Source organism: Pelecanus crispus, chromosome 6, assembly GCF_030463565.1.
Source record: "Pelecanus crispus isolate bPelCri1 chromosome 6, bPelCri1.pri, whole genome shotgun sequence".
NCBI classification, from domain to species: domain Eukaryota; kingdom Metazoa; phylum Chordata; class Aves; order Pelecaniformes; family Pelecanidae; genus Pelecanus; species Pelecanus crispus.
In genome coordinates, this window is record NC_134648.1 from 49,411,211 (window position 1) to 49,428,835 (window position 17,625).

The 17,625-nt window shown below is 44.6% G+C and overlaps 1 protein-coding gene across 10 annotated transcripts in view; it reads left to right on the forward strand.

The window, feature by feature from the left end:
- Nucleotides 1–17,625, forward strand: part of NRXN3 (neurexin 3) — a 1,006,895-nt gene that overhangs the window by 26,787 nt on the left and 962,483 nt on the right. For 4 of the 10 annotated variants that reach the window (XM_075711855.1, XM_075711861.1, XM_075711857.1 and 1 more), the window contains exon 2: nucleotides 6,860–6,877. The exons of the other annotated variants lie outside the window; for them this stretch is intronic. In XM_075711855.1, coding sequence (XP_075567970.1) covers nucleotides 6,860–6,877 — 18 coding nt within the window. The remainder of the gene's footprint in view (nucleotides 1–6,859; nucleotides 6,878–17,625) is intronic. 10 annotated transcript variants of the gene reach the window in all.

Here is a 17,625-nt window from a genome sequence, read left to right on the forward strand (position 1 = left end):
ATTAAACCAAAACTTCCCTTTCTGCATCATAAGTTTCTTCTCATTCTATCTATGCTGAATACAGAGGGCACTTCGTTTTCTTTTTTCTGCTTGCACCTGCCCTTCAGAAGTTATACAGTTACGTATCTGTGTGCTCCACAAGACTGTGGACACCAACTGGCTGAATGGAGATGTACGGGGGTGCTGTGCAAAATAGCAGGGAGCAAATCCTCAATTTCCTCCAGCGCCCAGGCACCTAGGATGAAATAGAAAGAAGCTTCATCCTGCAGTGCTCAGGCAATGTGTCTAGGCAGTTTAAATGAAGATCAACAGACTGTTTGGAGGGCACTGCATAATTAAATTCCAGTTGGATTTTTGCTAGTGGTAGGATACAGAACTATTGACTTTTTCCCCAGCAATGTAGCCAGGGCCCTGAGGAATGCACGTGAGCATAGTTGTTGGGGTGTGTGAGAGAGGATGGTACTTTCACTAGAAGCTGTGAAATCAGCAAGCAGCTTTATCTAAGAATAGTAATGATACAGAGTTAATTAGAGGGATTATTATGAATTCATTTCTCTAAGACTTTTTTTTTTTTTTTTTTTTTTTACTCTTATGGGAGCTAAGTAACTCTGTGCATTGGTTTCTGAAAGCAGCAAGCATACTTAATGTTGATATGAAAGCACTTTCCTAAACGGCCAGGCAATTGTAGCAAAACTATAGTGGCTTGCAAATGTCTCCCCAGCTAGCTAGCTATAGCGCGCACTCTGCCTCAGTACCTTGGTTTGCTGAGAGGAGAAAGCTTGGCCCCTTTGAGGTAAAGGTTCCGTTTTCTTTAGTAGATATAGGATCCTCTCAAACTTTGAACGCTTTAGAGGCTGACATACTCAGGCACGTATCAGTCAACCTGACATTTGACCCTGTGGAAAGGGCAGGCTGCTCATGACATTAATGCACACAGTATGGAGAAAAGCATTGGAGGCATCAAATCACTGTTAATCATTCAGATAAGATTTGAAATCAAATCTCTTCACCTCATTTAAATCAGGAGTGCTTTAAAATCACATGGTACTTCTAGTAGAGTCAGCCAAGTTTCATTCTGCCTCTTTAAGTAGTTCTTGTTCTAACTCTGACATGCTAAACTGCTGTATGGCGTTCCTGTAAGCTGTTAAACATCTGTCTCTTTCACTTCCGAGCTGGCTGCATTTCAGTACTGGATGAATGATTCCTATATTCACAGCTAATAAGTGCTTTGAGATCCCAAGTATTAGCTGTGCAAAGGCAATGTCTGCAATTCTTTGCAACATATCAAGTGAGTACTGTTCCCCAGAGACTGAAGCCTAAGAGATCCCGTAGGACAAAGGACACAGAGAAATGTAATTGATTGTAATGAACTTGTTTGTGTATGTGTCACCACTTGTCTCTACTGAATAAAAGCAGAAGTGTTCAACACTCCATTACCACAAATTACAGGGTCCTATTCTTCTGGAGTGAGACAATAAGGCCTACACCTGCTACTACTGTGAAGTTCTTCATGATCCCAGTGTGCAGCTCAGTGACAGACATCATAGGCTGGAGTGGTCTTGGATTTGTTTCAGTATCCTAAACGTTTAGCAAGTTAGATAGAATTGGTCAAATTTACTTCTTGGCAATTCCATTGGAATCAGTGGAAGGATGCCAGGGATGGAGCCTCCTACCAGAGTAAGACAAAAGTTGTTAAGTAAATGTGAGGGATGAAATCATGGCACTATCAAAGTGACTGTCCAGTCTTTTATGAATTTAATGGAGCCAAGATTTTAACCTAGTTAACCGTAAATACAACAGTCTTCAATATGCCTATCTCCTTTGTGAGCATGGGCACCACAGGGATGCTGTGCTGATGCTTGGAATTGATCTCATTGCAGAGTCCCTCTTTACCCAAGCAAAGTGTTGTTAGAAGCTGTTCATACAATGTAAATGCTGTTTCTTTTTATGTCGCTGTAACCCTTCCAGGTAGCTTTGAACCACTGTGTCCTGAAGAGAAAGACAAGGAGTCTGTACAGCTTTGCACCAACAGCACTGGCACCCAACAGCTTGGTGTAGGAGGTGAAGTAGGACCATGTTTACCTTTACCTTAACAGACCAGGTTAGGATGGAATGAGTCCACTTGCCAAATCTGCATCTGGAATTAACACTTTGTTTGATGAAGTATCAGATTAATGAAGACTTTGCTCATTGCAGTTTGAAGGGTTTCCAGCTCAGCCAAAATGCAGCTCTTCATTGTATTGTTAAAATATTACATCAGAGCTCAGTTAAGAGGAAATCACGTGGTTCTGAGTCACCAGCATCTCTTACTACCACACCACAGGAGCCCATGCTTGCTCATCACATATCTTTTGAATCATTTCACAGGCTGCCATAGATACATCAATCTATGGTCTCTGAATTGTTTTCATATATATATCAGTAAGTCAAAGTAACTGACTGAGAGTTCCCAACCAGTCATGTTTCTGCCAGTGAAATTGTACCTATATCTATTTTCTGTCTTTGCAGCATGATAAGAGCCAAATCAGCTTTAGAAAAGCTTTTTTTTTTAATGTCAGTGACTGAATGAGCTTCAGAATAAGGTAATTTTCCTGTCTAAAGGCAGGATGCCCTCTTATTTGGGAGTGGGTCTCCTATGACACAAAGATACCTCTAAGTGTTATAACTTTTGCCCTCCTCCTCTCGCCAGTTTCTGCCTGCTCCCCAGTCCTCTCCAAACACTGGCGTTTGGAGAGAGGGTAGCCAGAGGACCCTGGAGGGGGATGCCAGAGAGCTTTGAGGGACTTGTGGTACAAGCCAGTGGCACTCACTTATACGTGCTTATTTCCACTTAGCCTAGGATGCTCCTACCTGACAGCTGGTTTGTGATGTGTGAATTCAGTCAGTGGCTCTCAGTTTAGCTAGCAGAAGACAGGTGTCCACAGCCCATCAAAGCAGGGGACAAGATTGAGTGGACCATGGAGATGAGAACAAAAGCAGGTCTTATCAGGTCAAAGTGATGTGTACTGGTAGGGCTGGTGTGCGTAGAAAGTCTGTGCTGTCCTTGTCTTCCAGTTGGAGAGAGAAGTGCACTCTCATGACAACTTCCCTTATTGCTAAACTTCTTGTTAAAAATGTTAGAGTTAAAAATACCTCAGGTGTTTCCTCTACAGGCATGAGAATGATCTGAGCTATAATAATGTTTGCTTTGTTCCTCCTGCTCCCCTTCATCCTCCTCCTTCCCCTTCCACCCCACCCAGATGGCTGGGGCTGCACCAGACAAAGGCAGCAGCCCTGCTGATCCCTCTTTCAACCCAGCTATTAGCATCAAAGAACAAAGGCAAACAGCACCGGCTTGCTGCTCAGCCCTTTACAAAGGAGCAATAAATAGACTCTTGTGTATAGGGTAAAGCAAACTCTGCCTTGTCTTTTGATAAGAGGCAGACCTTTCTGTGTTTGAAGTGCTCTGAGCTGGAGAAAGTGGAGAAACCTCTATCTGCACTGCAGTAAGTCCCATGGTCACTGGGCTTTTTTGTTAGCCATGGTTTCTGCATGCTCTCTGTTTAAAACAATCAGGGAATGTTGTACTTCCTCAGTCCCTGTGGCAGGCAGGAGGTCCCTGTGCGGGGAGGAAGGTAGGGCTGATGGAAGAGGAAGAGAGTGGGGACATGTTTTAAACAGTTGTTTTGAAAACAAACCAGAAAAACATGAAGAGAATTTGAGAGAATGTCTCCGATGACAGGGTCTGAAGGAGAGTCAGCTCAGCTCCCCAGATCTGGTCACTCTGCCTATTTGCCATCTCTGTCTTCTACCTTTCTTGAGGCATTAGTTTTCTTCTAATTGTGGAGCCACCAGCCATAAGGTACTGCATCAGAAGTTTCCTATTAAGGGTCCCTTTTGTCGATACATGCAACCACAGTTTTAATTGTGCACCACAGTGGAGTGGCACACCACACTGCAGAGGTGTTACAGGGTTTCCTCTGAAGAGTTGCATGGCAGTTTCAATTGTATGCCACAGTGGTATTTATTGTAGGATGTTTTGTGAGGACTGACTGGCTATATGCCATTTTTGTCTTCACAAATAAAGCAGTGCTTTCTCATGTGTGTTTTAAAGTAAAACCCAAGTACTTTCACCATTTGAAAATCAGCATTTGCCAGCAGATACCACATGGGGGGGTGTCTGCAATACAAGAAATTCCTTTGTATTTAGTATGGGAAGTAACACTAATGACCTGGTCTGCCACATACGTAAATACTGCAAAAGTATCACAGAGATGCAAACAGTGACTTTTCTGATGCAACTAGTGTATACAGGAATTGTGTTGGGTGGAGACTTTCAAAAAAAGACACAGCAAAAAGAAAGCTAAGAGTAAAACCAGTCAGGATTGGGGTTGCCTGCTCTTGGGGACATCGGAACAAAAATATGGGTAAAAGGAAATCCCCTTGCGGTCTGCCCCGTTACTTGCCATTGAGAAACTATGTTTTAGAGATGCTTGTGTAGCTCTTAACACTTAATTGTTCCCCTTTTTAACAGCTTCATGACCTGTTTAATTCACACACAGTTAAATAAGTATTATTTCAAGCAGTGTATCAGTTACAGCCCACTGCCTCTTCTTCCGTTTGCTTAATGTGTTTGTCTCTTGCTCACCCTTGGTTAGCTCTTTCCTTTGCCCTTTCTATCTGCTGGTCCTTTTTATTCCCTAAACTTCCCACAGATTTCTTCCTGGAGCACAGACACCCTGGTGAGGCTGCCTGCTGTTCCCTGGCCCCTGAGGTAGCCTAGGTTGCAGCTGTGCCCACTCCTTTGTCAGGCATGCAGGGAGGCAGAGAGGACAACATGGGTCTAGAGCTTTATACCTGCTTAGAGTAGGCTTTGGGGCAGCTGCTGGATTATCAGAAACATTTGCAGTACCTTATGGTGCTCCCTTCGTCCTCTTCTGAAGTGTATGATAATCTTCTCTGACTGCCACTGCTTTTCCCAAGCAGCGCCTCAGCTCAAGTCCTAGCTGTGGACCAGTAAATTCTTTTGCATCGTGCTCACATTCTGCAGTGGTGTTTAAGGGTCTGCTCCTTTCTTCTGCCCCTGCTCTCACCTCCTTTTGCCTTCCATCCTCAGTGCATGCATTGCTGCCTGACACTTGTTTTCTTTTCCTACCTAAAAATAATTACTTTCAGGCAAACTTTCAGTGCTAAGTGTCCTTCCAGGCTCGCATGCCAAGACACCAGTTCTTAGATACAATTATGTGTTAAAAGAGGAAAGGCAACAAATAACACTCATCAGATCTGTCATATATGTTTAGTAGAAACTACAGAAATTAAATGAGTTGATGCAACAGTCCCTCCCCTCTTTGTGCATTGTTTTATTTGGTTTATTACCTCCTTAGGGAAGGATGGCTTGATATATGTGTGATGTACCACAGGGACTTTTTCTCAAATGATTCTGGAGCCATTACAAAGTAGTAAATAAAAAGCAACAGAAAGTGATAAACAAAAAGCAACATGTGCAGGAATCACTCACTCACCACTGAAATGCAAGTGTCTCAGGAAGACAAGTGGCACCCGTTTTGCAGCAACACAGCTGGTTTGGACAGAAAGGGGGAATACTGATGGAAATTGGAGGGGATATTCAGGGAAGGAGAATATGTTCTTAGATCTTGGTATGTAGCCAAAGCACCCAGCATGTCATGCTCCTAGACTTGTAGCAGAAGTGATCTGGGACCTGTAGTAGTCCAAATCGGTAATGTATTGCTTTGAAGTCGTACTGGAAAGATGATACCTGCAGCAGCACAACTCCTGGGCAAGGTACAAGCCTCCAGGGAAGAATGCTACTTATGGACCAGGCTCCAGTGTTTCCTCAAGCAAGTTCATTTTTTCTCTTGGGAGGCCTGCCTTGGAAGGAAAATATTGATCTAGTCAAATCCCATGAGACTTCAGGGGGTTCCTCCCTCATGGTGTTATGAGAAGTATAGCTATTCAGAGGAAGACTAAACTTGGGATGCTAAAAAAGTTATGAGAGGCATTTTTTAAAAGTACATTCTCTGGGATTGGTGGACTCTGCCCAAAACAGACACTACCTTCAAAGATATGCCTTTTCTGTGATTGATACTATTGCTTACATAGTCTTGCTCCTCTCTTTTTTTAAAGCACTAATTTATTCTGAGATTTACATGATTGATTCTGAAAAGCAGTCTTATGTCACAAAGAGAAAAAATACTGAATGAGACTTGGTCTGAATTCAGCATCTTGTGAAAAGACAACGTGTGGGATGTGCAAGCCTCTGGCACTGCTTCTCCTGCACCCCTGCTGCTGTCTGCAATGAAGGATGTTGTTTTGGGAATGATGGGCAGGAGGAATGAAAAGGAATGGGCTCTCTTCTAGACTTTGGGACTATGTTGAGTGTCTTGTACCTGGTCATAAATTCACGTGGCCCCTCATAAAAGGGGAGCAGGTTCTTTTCTTTTTTCTGAAAACTTGCTTGAATTTATGTGCAATAGAAATCTACTGCAGGCAAGTTGTTTTTTGTTTCTTTCTTTTGCATTTGTGTGTGAAAAACAGTAGAATATTTTAACCAATATTCTTACAGGAACTGATGTGGCTTGGGTCTATCTGATTCCAGGAACTCTCTGCCCGGACAGATATGATGGTGGATTCACTTTTACATGCACAGCGGAGAGGGAGCCAGTGCCTCCTCCCTTGCATGTCTGGGTGCTTGGCTGCAGATGGGTGGCCTTCAAACAAACCTCATTACTTCTGGTTTTGCATGAAATTGATTTCCATGCAAGGATGCTGAGTTTCTGTGTGCATCTCTAATGGCTTTTCTCTCTTCTCTCTCTCTCTTTTCCTTTTCTCCCTTCTGCTTGCCATGAAAACACCTCGACAGATGTCAATCATATTCCAGGTAAGTGTTGCTTCTGCTGAGCTGAAAGGCTGCTCTTTAAGGTGTGGTGGTGGGCAGTTACCAGGGGCAGAAATCTCATCCTGCTTCCTGAGAGTGTACAGAACAAATCTTCATACTGGACATCGCAGGGTCTGGATTGCAAAGCTTTTGCTAAAAGGAGGGCTTCATAGTAGCAAAGGTCACAAACTTCCCTCTTCAGAGATTGCATTGTGTTGGTCAGTTAAAGGGATGTTTTCTGAATGAAAATTACATTAAAAATGGTTGCTTGTATAGCTAATTACCTGGCATTGAACATTGCATTATGTACAGTTTATTTCTGATACATCTGTGTGTAGTCTGGCATACAAATCTAGTTCAGTTATTTTCCTTCTCCTACTGCAGTCTACTCGATTTGCTAGTCCCACTGATAACTTGTTGTGTTTCATTTCTGCTAACAAAGGGGTTTGTTGTTGTTGTTTTATTTTAGGTTTTAAAAACCAGTGAGTATCTTGCTGGCCAAATGTGAATGTGTGATCTTATTTAGGTATCAAAATTTTAATTCCCGACAGGGCACAAGTGATTCATTTAAAACAAAAAAAGAATGTGTGTTTTATGTGCTTGTTTATTTGGGTAGTTCTTCCACAAGGAAGTATTTTACCACAGAGAACTCCAAACCTCCCTCCTCAGATTGCTCTCTCATTGCCAAAAGGATCTGAGTCCCTCAGTTTCAGCTACAAGGATTAATCGAACTAGACCACCTTATGTTGTAGTCCACATCCTGTTGCCACTGAAGCTTAAGAAACTAATTTTTACCTCATGCTCAGGCAGCTCCACCTGATTTATCATTATGTGAGATGGAAATGAGAGCCCAGGGAAGTTGCTGGCATTGCCCTGGCTAGAGTGGGATGACTGGGGAGTCGAGGCTCTTTTCCTTCCCAGCTCTCTGCAAAACTTTTGCTAAACCTGACCTGGACCTGGAATGAGTTCTCCATTCAGTTTGCTTCTTTCTACACTTGGATAATCAGATTTTGTGAAATGCTTCAGAGAGATGCAGTGAAGGCCAGCCGGTTGGGTAATTTCCCTGCATATTTAGTCTTTTGGCATCTCCTGCCAGCCCCCTTTTTGCTCTGCTGAGGTCCTTTGCATTCTGTGCGCATCTCAGCTGGCAACAATGGGGATGGAAGTGGCCAAATGGCAAATGTTGCCTGGCATGCATTAGAAAGAAAGGCTCTGTCAACCGTAACATTGAATCTTTTCAGTGACCCACAGGGCTGAGCATGTACCTTCTCTGCTCCAGTCTGAGGTGTCCAGAAACTCCTGTCTCCTCTCATCTTGGCAGGATCTGACAGAACATACACCAAGGGCTCAGGGTCACAGGTCTCTCCACCACATCCTGAAGCTGTTGGTGTCTGTGGCAGAGGAGGATGGTTGAACTGGGAAGGCATGGCCTTGCAATCCTCTGCCAGTAGGACTCATCATATTATGCCATGAACGAGTGTTGCCTTGAACAACATCAAGGCCATCTCCAAGGCCTGCACAGGGTGCAGGGGATGGTGGCATCACTAGCAGGGGCCCAAGCAGAGGTGGCACAATCAGGACAGGACCATGCTGCTGTTACTGTGGGCACCCTGGCGTGGTCCATCCTTCTGCTCTCTGAATGGGCTCTTCTGCCCCACTGCCCACTTATTCTCATAATTTACATGCTTGGATGTGCATTTTTTTATTCTCCCCGTCACTCATATGCATGTGTTCTTGTTCTCAGGACTGCTGCATGCTTTCTCACATGGATTTCTAGTCATACGTGAATGCTCTTTTCCATGTGCTCTCGCACATGTCTGTATGTTTTCAGTCTGACAATTACCCACACCTCGTTATTGGGCTCTGTAACTGTTTACTCCTAGGCAGTCTAATCCCTCTGCTCAGCTCCCCCCCAGGAGAACACTGGCATTGCTGCATGACTGGGCAGTGACGTGGACCACAGGGAGCATTTGAGTGTGCACTTCACCTCTGCCTGGCTATGCAGAGGCCACCTTCCTATTTGGCCATCCAGCTATCTGTATTATGAGGACAGAATCCTGGGTTCTTGTCAAAATGGTTGCTTTAACCATCCACTGTTTGCAAGACAAATTAGGGATTTTATGAGCTAGTGCTAACTATTTACCCACAGGCAGCAGAAGGGCTGTAAAGAGCCCATTGATTAACTGAGTATTTTTTTATTGTTGAATAGACTGGTGAGAACTAATTCCCCAGTAAGAGAAGGTAGCTGTGAATAGGCTGGGGCTGGCAGCAGTGGGGACCACAGGGCTCTGCTGGGCACAGTTCCTGCAAGGTGCAGAGAAGTTGGTCTTGTTCAAAGTAAGCAGAAATGTGTAGTATGAGCCTTCCCTGGCTGCGAGATCTCTGCTTGTGAAGAAGGGGTACTCCAGCAACAGGGGCTGGTGTGCTACGCTCCTTTCAAGAGCCAGCTGAAGATCCCATCTGGTTTATTTCGCAAATGAAAGGAGTTTGTCAGATGTTAGCCCAGCTGCCCTGCAAATGTTATGTCACAAAACACCACCACCACATTGTAAGCAGCAAAGTCAAGTGTTTAGAGCAGGGCCCTGGAGTTGGGACTCTTGCTGTCTGTACTCAGCTGGGTCACTCACTTGCTGTGTTGTATAGAGGAGAAATAACTTCTCCTTTCAGTACTTCAGTTTTCCCTTTGGGATTATAGCTACAGCCTCGCTTCACCTTCACAACATGCTTAGAGACGCTGGGCTGAACATTATGGAGGTTAAGAACCTTACTAGAGAGGTTAAGTGCCCTGGCTGGGGAGTGGTGTGCAGCACAGACCAGAATGGATACCTCTGTCACCTCTGCACAACATCTGCCCCTTTATTTGCATCTTCTACTCTTTGGTAGTGGTCTAGGTTCTGAAAGACAAATTGTTGGGAAAAGATCAGTAGATCAAGGAGCAGGTGATATGCTCCTGTCTCACTTAGGTTTTTTTTTTTTTTAGTGGAAGAGTATATGCAGGAGAAAGAACTAAATATGGGTCCTTGATGTTACAGTGACTAGTACTGATATCTGGGGGATGTCAAAGTTTAAATAGTGCTTTTCCTATTCATGCCACACTTATCCCCTTTGTGGGAGAGAGAGAATCATAGAATCGTTTAGGTTGGAAAAGACCTTTAAGGTCATCAAGTCCAACCATTAACCTAACACTACCAAGTCCACCGCTAAACCAATTAATGGTAGAGTAATAATTAATTTAATGTTTCCTGGCTTGGTGGCTGGATTATTTTTTAATGAAAGTAAAACTAGAATAGAATCACTAAGGTTGAAAAGGACCTCTAAGATCATCAGTCCAACCATCAACCCAACACCACCATGCCTACTAAACCATGTCCCAAAGTGCCACATCTACCCATTTTTTGAACACCTCCAGGGATGGTGACTCCACCACCTCTCTGGGCAGTCTGTTCCAATGCTTGACCACTCACTCTGTGAAGAAATTTTTCCTAATATCCAACCTAAATCTTCAGATGTTCATGGGGAGGATGCTAAGAGGTGAAGTTCTGGGCATTTTGCTGTCATGATTTTACTGCTCCCTACAGTTTGCATGTAACTGAATGGACACAACCCAGTAGAAATGACCTAGTTAGTTGGGGCCCTGAGGAAAAATTAGTCCTTTTTTGCCTGAACAACTCCTTCATAAGGATACAGAGATCCTTGAAGGCACAAGCATACTAGCACTTTTTCGATCCGCGTCTTTAATCTTTCAAACTCCATCTTTTAATGCTTCTTTCCCTTTATCTCAGGGCTGCTGTTTTAGTCTGTCTCCCTAACTCGATGTCATAGGGTCATTTAAGCAGTACCTGTATGCTGGCTTCTGCTTCCTTGAAGCTGAACTGTGCTTTTGGTCTGGGCATGAAAATATGTGAATTGTGTTTCAGCCCATCTGAAATTTCCTATTTGCAGAAGGTACTAGATCAGAGTAAGAATCCACCCACGCGGTATCTTCAGTGCTACTCACATAGGTGTTTGAAAACAGTTTGTACAGGCTTATGTTCTTAGGTGCAACCGTTGTTTTCATTCTTGCATGCCCTTTGCGCAAGCACTGTCCCCAAATTGGATTCTCTTGCACTGAAATGTGAATGTTTTTCAGCATCGTGCACACCCACTTGCAACAATATGGCAGTAGTGGTCACTGGGGTCAGAGCAAGAATTCATCTAGCCCAGAAGCGTCTTTTTATGAAAGCAGATGCTTTGGAAGAAGTTTGAGAAACTATGTTAGCATTGCTCTTGTCCTGATAAACCTTTGTGGTTTGGGGTAGTCACTGTTTTAAGGACTTCTGACCTGATACTGCATCCAGATAATGGTGTTGTACAGTCACTGATGGCTGTATTTTCTCTGGACATGTCCGGTCTTAGTTTTTCTTAATCCGCTTACATTTTTTGACTCCATAGTATCCTGTGATAACAAGTCCCATTGCTTAGTCATTCAGATGTGGAAAGTACTTTCTTTCACTTGTTTTTACACCTGTCACTTGAGAATTTCATTCAGTGACTCCTACTCTTTGTGTTCTGATAAACAGGAGAAAAAAAATATTCCCTGTTCACCTGCTCTGTATTTTTTGGGATTTTACCTCTATACTATATCTTGTCAGAGATGTCTTTTCCAAGCTGAAGAATTCTATTCCATGCTTAACAGTTCTTCTCTTCCCACATTGTGCACCTACTTGATCAGGTGCTCTGATTTACAGTGATACACATCTTCTTATGGGTCAGCGATAAAATGCATTCACCCTCAGGTCTTGCTACCCGCACATGTTCTCTTGTGCGTGTGGCCATCTTTGTGAACACGTGCATGTTTATTTTCATGCTTTCAAACACCACCATGTTCATAGCCGTCTCTATGTGAATACTTCTAGGAATATAGAATCATAGAACAATAGAATCGTTTAGGTTGGAAAACACCTTTAAGATCATCCAGTCCAACCATTAACCTAATCTTACCAAGTCCACACTAAACCAATTAAGGGTAGACTAGTCTAAACCATGTCCCAAAGTGCCATGTCTACACGTTTTTTGAACGCTTCCAGGGATGGTGACGCCACCACCTCTCTGGGCAGCCTGTTCCAATGCTTGACTACCCTTTCTGTGAAGAAATTTTTCCTAATATCCAATCTAAACCTCCCCTGGCACAGCTTGAGCCCATTTCCTCTCATCCTATCGCTAACTACTTGGGAGAAGAGACCAACCCCCACCTCACTACAACCTCCTTTCAGGGAGTTGTAGAGAGCGATAAGGTCTCCCCTCAGCCTCCTCTTCTCCAGGCTAAACAATCCCAGTTCCCTCAGCTGCTCCTCATAAGGCCTGTGCTCCAGACCCTTCACCAGCTTCGTTGCCCTTCTCTGAACACGCTGCAGCACCTCAATATCTTTCTTGTAGTGAGGGGCCCAAAACTGGACACAGTATTCAAGGTGCAGCCTCACCAGTGCTGAGTACAGGGGGACAATCACCTCCCTGCTCCTGCTGACCACACTATTCCTGATACAAGCCAGGATGCTGTTGGCCTTCTTGGCCACCTGGGCACACTGCTGGCTCATGTTCAGCTGGCTGTCAACCAGGACCCCCAGGTCCTTTTCTGCCAGGCAGCTTTCCAGCCACTCTTCCCCAAGCCTGTAGCGTTGCATGGGGTTGTTGTGACCGAAGTGCAGGACCCGGCACTTGGCCTTGTTGCATCTCATACAGTTGGCCTCAGCCCATCGATCCAGCCTGTCCAGGTCCCTCTGCAGGGCCATCCTACCCTCGAGCAGATCAACACTCCCACCCAACTTGGTGTCATCTGCAAACTTACTGAGGGCACACTCAATCCCCTCATCCAGATCATTGATAAAGATATTAAACAAGGCTGGCCCCAAAACAGAGCCCTGGGGAACACCGCTCGTGACCGGCCGCCAACTGGACTTAACTCCATTCACCACTACTCTCTGGGGTCGGCCACCCAACAAGTTTTTTACCCAGCGAAGAGTACACCCGTCCAAGCCATGAGCTGCCAGCTTCCCAAGGAGAATGTTATGGGAGACTGTGTCAAAATCTTCGCTAAAGCCCAGGTAGATGGCACACACAGCCTTTCCTTCATCCACCAGGCGGATCACCAGGTCATAAAAGGAGATCAGGTTGGTCAAGCAGGACCTGCCTTTCATGAACCCAAGCTGGCTGGGCCCAATCCCCTGGTTGACCTGCACATGCCTGTTGAGCACACTCAATATGAACCACTCCATAATCTTTCCTGGCACTGAGGTCAGGCTGACAGGCCTGTAGTTCCCCGGGTCCTCCTTCCGGCCCTTCTTGTAGATGGGGGTCACATTGGCAAGCCTCCAGTCATCAGGGACCTCCCCTGTTAACCAGGACTGCTGATAGATGATGGAAAGTGGCTTGGCGAGCTCCTCTGCCAGCTCCCTCAATACTCTTGGGTGGATCCCATCTGGCCCCATAGACTTGTGAGCACCCAGGTGGCATAGCAGGTTGTTAACTGCTTCCTCCTGGACTATGAGGGCTCCATTCTGCTCCCCATCCCTGTCTTGCAGCTCAGGGGTCTGAGTATCCTGGGGATGACTGGTCTGGCTATTAAACACAGAGGCAAAGGCGGCGTTAAGTACCTCAGCCTTTTCCTTGTCCTCGGTGACAATGTTCCCCACCACATCCAGCAAAGGATGGGGATTCTCCTTGGTTCTCCTTTTACTGTTGATGCACTTATAAAAACATTTTTTATTATCTTTTACAACAGTGGCCAGATTGAGTTCTAGCTGGGCTTTTGCCTTTCTAATTTCCTCCCTGCATGACCTAACAAGATCCCTGTACTCCTCCTGAGTTGCCTGCCCCTTCTTCCAAAGGTGGTAGACTCTCCTTTTTTCCCTGAGTCCCAGCCAAAGCTCCCTGTTCATCCAGGCCAGTTGTTTTCCCCGCCGGTTGGTCTTACGGCACACGGGGACAGCCCGCTCCTGCGCCCTTAAGACTTCCTTCTTGAAGAAGGCCCAGCCTTCCTGGACCCCTTTGCCTTTCAGGACTGCCTCCCAAGGGACTTTCCCAACCAGTGTCCTGAACAGGCCAAAGTCCTCCCTCTGGAAGTCCATGGTAATAGTTTTGCTGCCCCTCCTCTTTACATTGCCAAGAATCGAGAACTCTATCATATCGTGGTTGCTAAGCCCAAGACGGCCTCCAACCACGACATCTCCCACAAGCCCTTCTCTGTTTGTAAACAGCAGGTCAAGTGAGGCAACTCCCCTGGTTGGCTCACTTACCAGCTGCGTCAGGAAGTTATGCCATGTGCCATATCAGAATACTGTTTTTGTTGTGGAGATAGTATGGTTTGATCACTATTTCTGCCCACAGATGTTGGGGTAAACAACTTTCCCTTTGGCTTCTACCTCATGCTTTTATTCCTTTGATCACTCAGAGTAGGTGCCACTCACCCTGACTCACTGCCCCTGATAATGACAAAACCTATCCTGGAATTAGGAAGCAAAGGGGATGGAAAAGAGGAGCTAGCACAGCTGTTGTGTGTAATTGGATTGGAAGTGGGCCTCCGGCTACAATAACAAAACTGCACTCCCGGCTGGCCTCTCTGCTGGGGCCTGCAAGGAGCCCTTGGCTGTTTTGTATATCATGGCTGAATCAAACAAAAATGACTGCTCCCCAGCCTGTGCCACTGCTTTGCCCAGTTAGAAAAAAACAGGTACCATGTATGCCAGCAGCCAAGGAATCACGTCATCCTCTTGGCAAAACTAACCTGTCTAGCAGGTGAAAGGTCTGAACTAGGTGTCAGAATGATTTTTCTTCTTCATCTATTCTTCACATCTCTCAAGACAAGGGTTTTGCTTCTTCCTCCGAGTCCCATCCTGTGGCCCTGCTGGAATGCCCTCTTTTTGGTACGTGGGGACTCTTAGGGAGTCGTCCTTGGGTTTTAGAAAACCTCAGGATGCTTATTTTAAGAAGGACTACATGGGAGACGAGGGACTTGCCAGTTCTCCTCCCTCACTAGGAAAGGGAACTGCTGATGGAGCTGGGGTAGGAGGTTCAGAGGAGGAAAAAAGCCTATTTCCTAAAACTAGTAATTCCTTAAGAAATTAGGAAAGGAGGTGTAAACAACAGATTCCATCACTCATCAGAGTGCTCTTCTCTATAGTAGATGTGATTTTATTTTTGGAAGTATTCCTGGTTTGCATGATTTCTCTCTTCAGCTCTGCCATAAAGGATTTGCATGTATATCCTGGACCAAAGGGCACGATGCCCTGCCTCAGACATACATTGCAGCTGGCCCTGTTATTGTTTGAATGAGTCATGGAGCCTGATACCCAGGAAAGGATCCCCTGTGGGCAAGCCTGCCCCTGGGGAGAGCTGGGCTGCTCCTGCTGCCTGGCAGTTTCTCTTCCCATTCATTAAGAGCTTTTGGGCGAATCATCTGGCAGCATCATTAAAGGGGAAATACTGAGGCTGCCCGCCTTTACAGAGCAATTCAGCAGTGCACGCACACGTGCACACCCCCAGAGCATGGGCCCAGTAACACGGGACAAGCTATAATTAACTAGATGAAGGAGTCCATCTTCCTTTGTTGCTGCAGTCAGTTGTCACTCTCAGCTGTGTTTTGTGCTCTCCCCATCTTCTTAGGTTTTGTGGCTTTATTTTTCCATTTTAAGTGCTAAGTACCCAAATGTGGTGCTGGGGGGCTTGGGCAGGTGGGCAGTGGGGGCGAGGTTCAAACTGCCTCTGAGGTTTCCTTCATTTTCTCCTCCACCCTGAAAATTGCTCCTAGTAAATCCTTAAAGATGAGGATTGCTGTTAAACTACATTGCTCTTTCATATCATTGTACTCTGAAGCTACTTTTAAAAATGCCCTTCTGGCTTCATAAGAATCCAAGGGCCAAGTGGCCCTTGATACTTTGTACAATTAGAGCCACTTAATTTTACTATTTTGATACAGAAAGCAGATGGTTCACAATTTTTTAAAAAAATGTAGTTCTTTGAAATGTTCCTTTGAGATCAAGGAAGATTAATATTAACCTTTAAGAAAATAATACTGATTTTATAGTACGCTAAAGAAATACCAGAAAACTCCTAGACCTAAATAGGAAGAACTCAGTTGTGGCAGGCATAAATCATGGCCAGAGAGCAGAGCTTATATGTCTGTCTGCCCTCAGCAATGGACATATTATTTTAATAACAAACCAGTGTTCTGAAGAAGCAGGCCACTTTCTCTTCACATTGCTGCTGGAAGTCTGAAGAAGCTGGGGCTCCAGACGCTGAGCGCTAGCAGATTATTATCATTATCTAAGAAACCTGTTGAGAGCCTGCTTCAGAAGACACACGCTTGTCCTTACTGTCACTCATGTTTGGAGTTCAGGAATAGCAAGTTACCAGATTCCTGACTTTAACATAAAATTTCTTTGCAGGCAGATAAGCTATTTATTCTGACGTTTTCCTAAACCTTTTCCAGAGCACTACACACCATTTTTCTTGGGCAACAGTTGTGTCCAGCCAGTAGATTATTACAAGAATGACTAGATTGGTTTAGAAGTGTACAACCCCTTGACAACTGTGGCTCATGCAGGTTTGTGTCAACCTTTTCCCAGTTCTACACTGGCTGGGTTTGAAGCCCTGAGGCTTTAATCAGGGTTTCTTGTTGAACAAATCTGATTAAAAAGAAAGCATGTTTCACCTGGATTTAGGTGGAAACTCAGATTTTCTTACAGGATTCCCATAGAATGGGATGGCTGTCAACACAAACAATGGTTGTATATGTGAATAATGTGCTTTGGGGCCTGATGAGTTCATTTAGTGTGCTGAGCCTGCTGAAAGCTTTGCCGGCCTTTATGGTTGATGCCCAAATAGCATGGTGATAGGTGTCCCCCTTGTTCTGGCAAAATCTGGTCTAGTTTGCAGGTCTGAACAATTCTCACACCTCTTGCATTGGCTTATTAGATTAGTTATTGTAGTTTATTAGTTTATTGTAGTCCAATAACAAGTGCTACCTCGTGCCACCTTGAGATGACTTTGACTTTTATGATTTGAAGATTGTTTTAGTGTCTTGTCATATCTTGAAACTGATGTAAAGGTGAGACAATGATGTCGGTTCACGTTTTCTGTGTTGATTTTACTGTGACTAATTTGGGGCCTTTGTTACACATGCTGCAAATGTCACAGATTTTAGATCTCAATGGTTGAAGGTTTTGGTTGTTAATGACATTTTGTTGGAGATAAATACACTCGTTTTCACTCCTACTTTAAATTGCAAGGGAGGAAAATTTTCAGATGAGAAAAGCTGATATGTTATTTCATTGTTTATATTACTATTCTATGTAATAATGAATCTAGAATTCTGTTGGTGTTTTCTTTGTTAAAATAAGGATCTGTGTTGATGGACAACTTAAGAGATAATATTAGTTTTTTGCTATATCTCCCAGTCCACCCTCCTTTTTCTTCCTGCTTTAAAAAGGAAAAAGTAGCATTTGGCAGGGGGCATTATTTTCCATTAATCTCCCTACTTGCATTGTCCAGTTGGAACTAGGAGATCAAGAGGTACACATAATACCACAGCTGCTGTTGTATTTCAAATTTGTCAAGAAGCAGAAGGAGTCAGAACATTTCTCAGGGAGACTTTCTTTTGCAGGCATTTGAACCAAGGCTAAACCAGGGGCCAGAATGGTGGGTACGTTTGAGGGGTGCACTCACTCCTGGACTGCAGGCAAAGGGCTCTGGGCTGCACCTGGCTGATGCACATGACA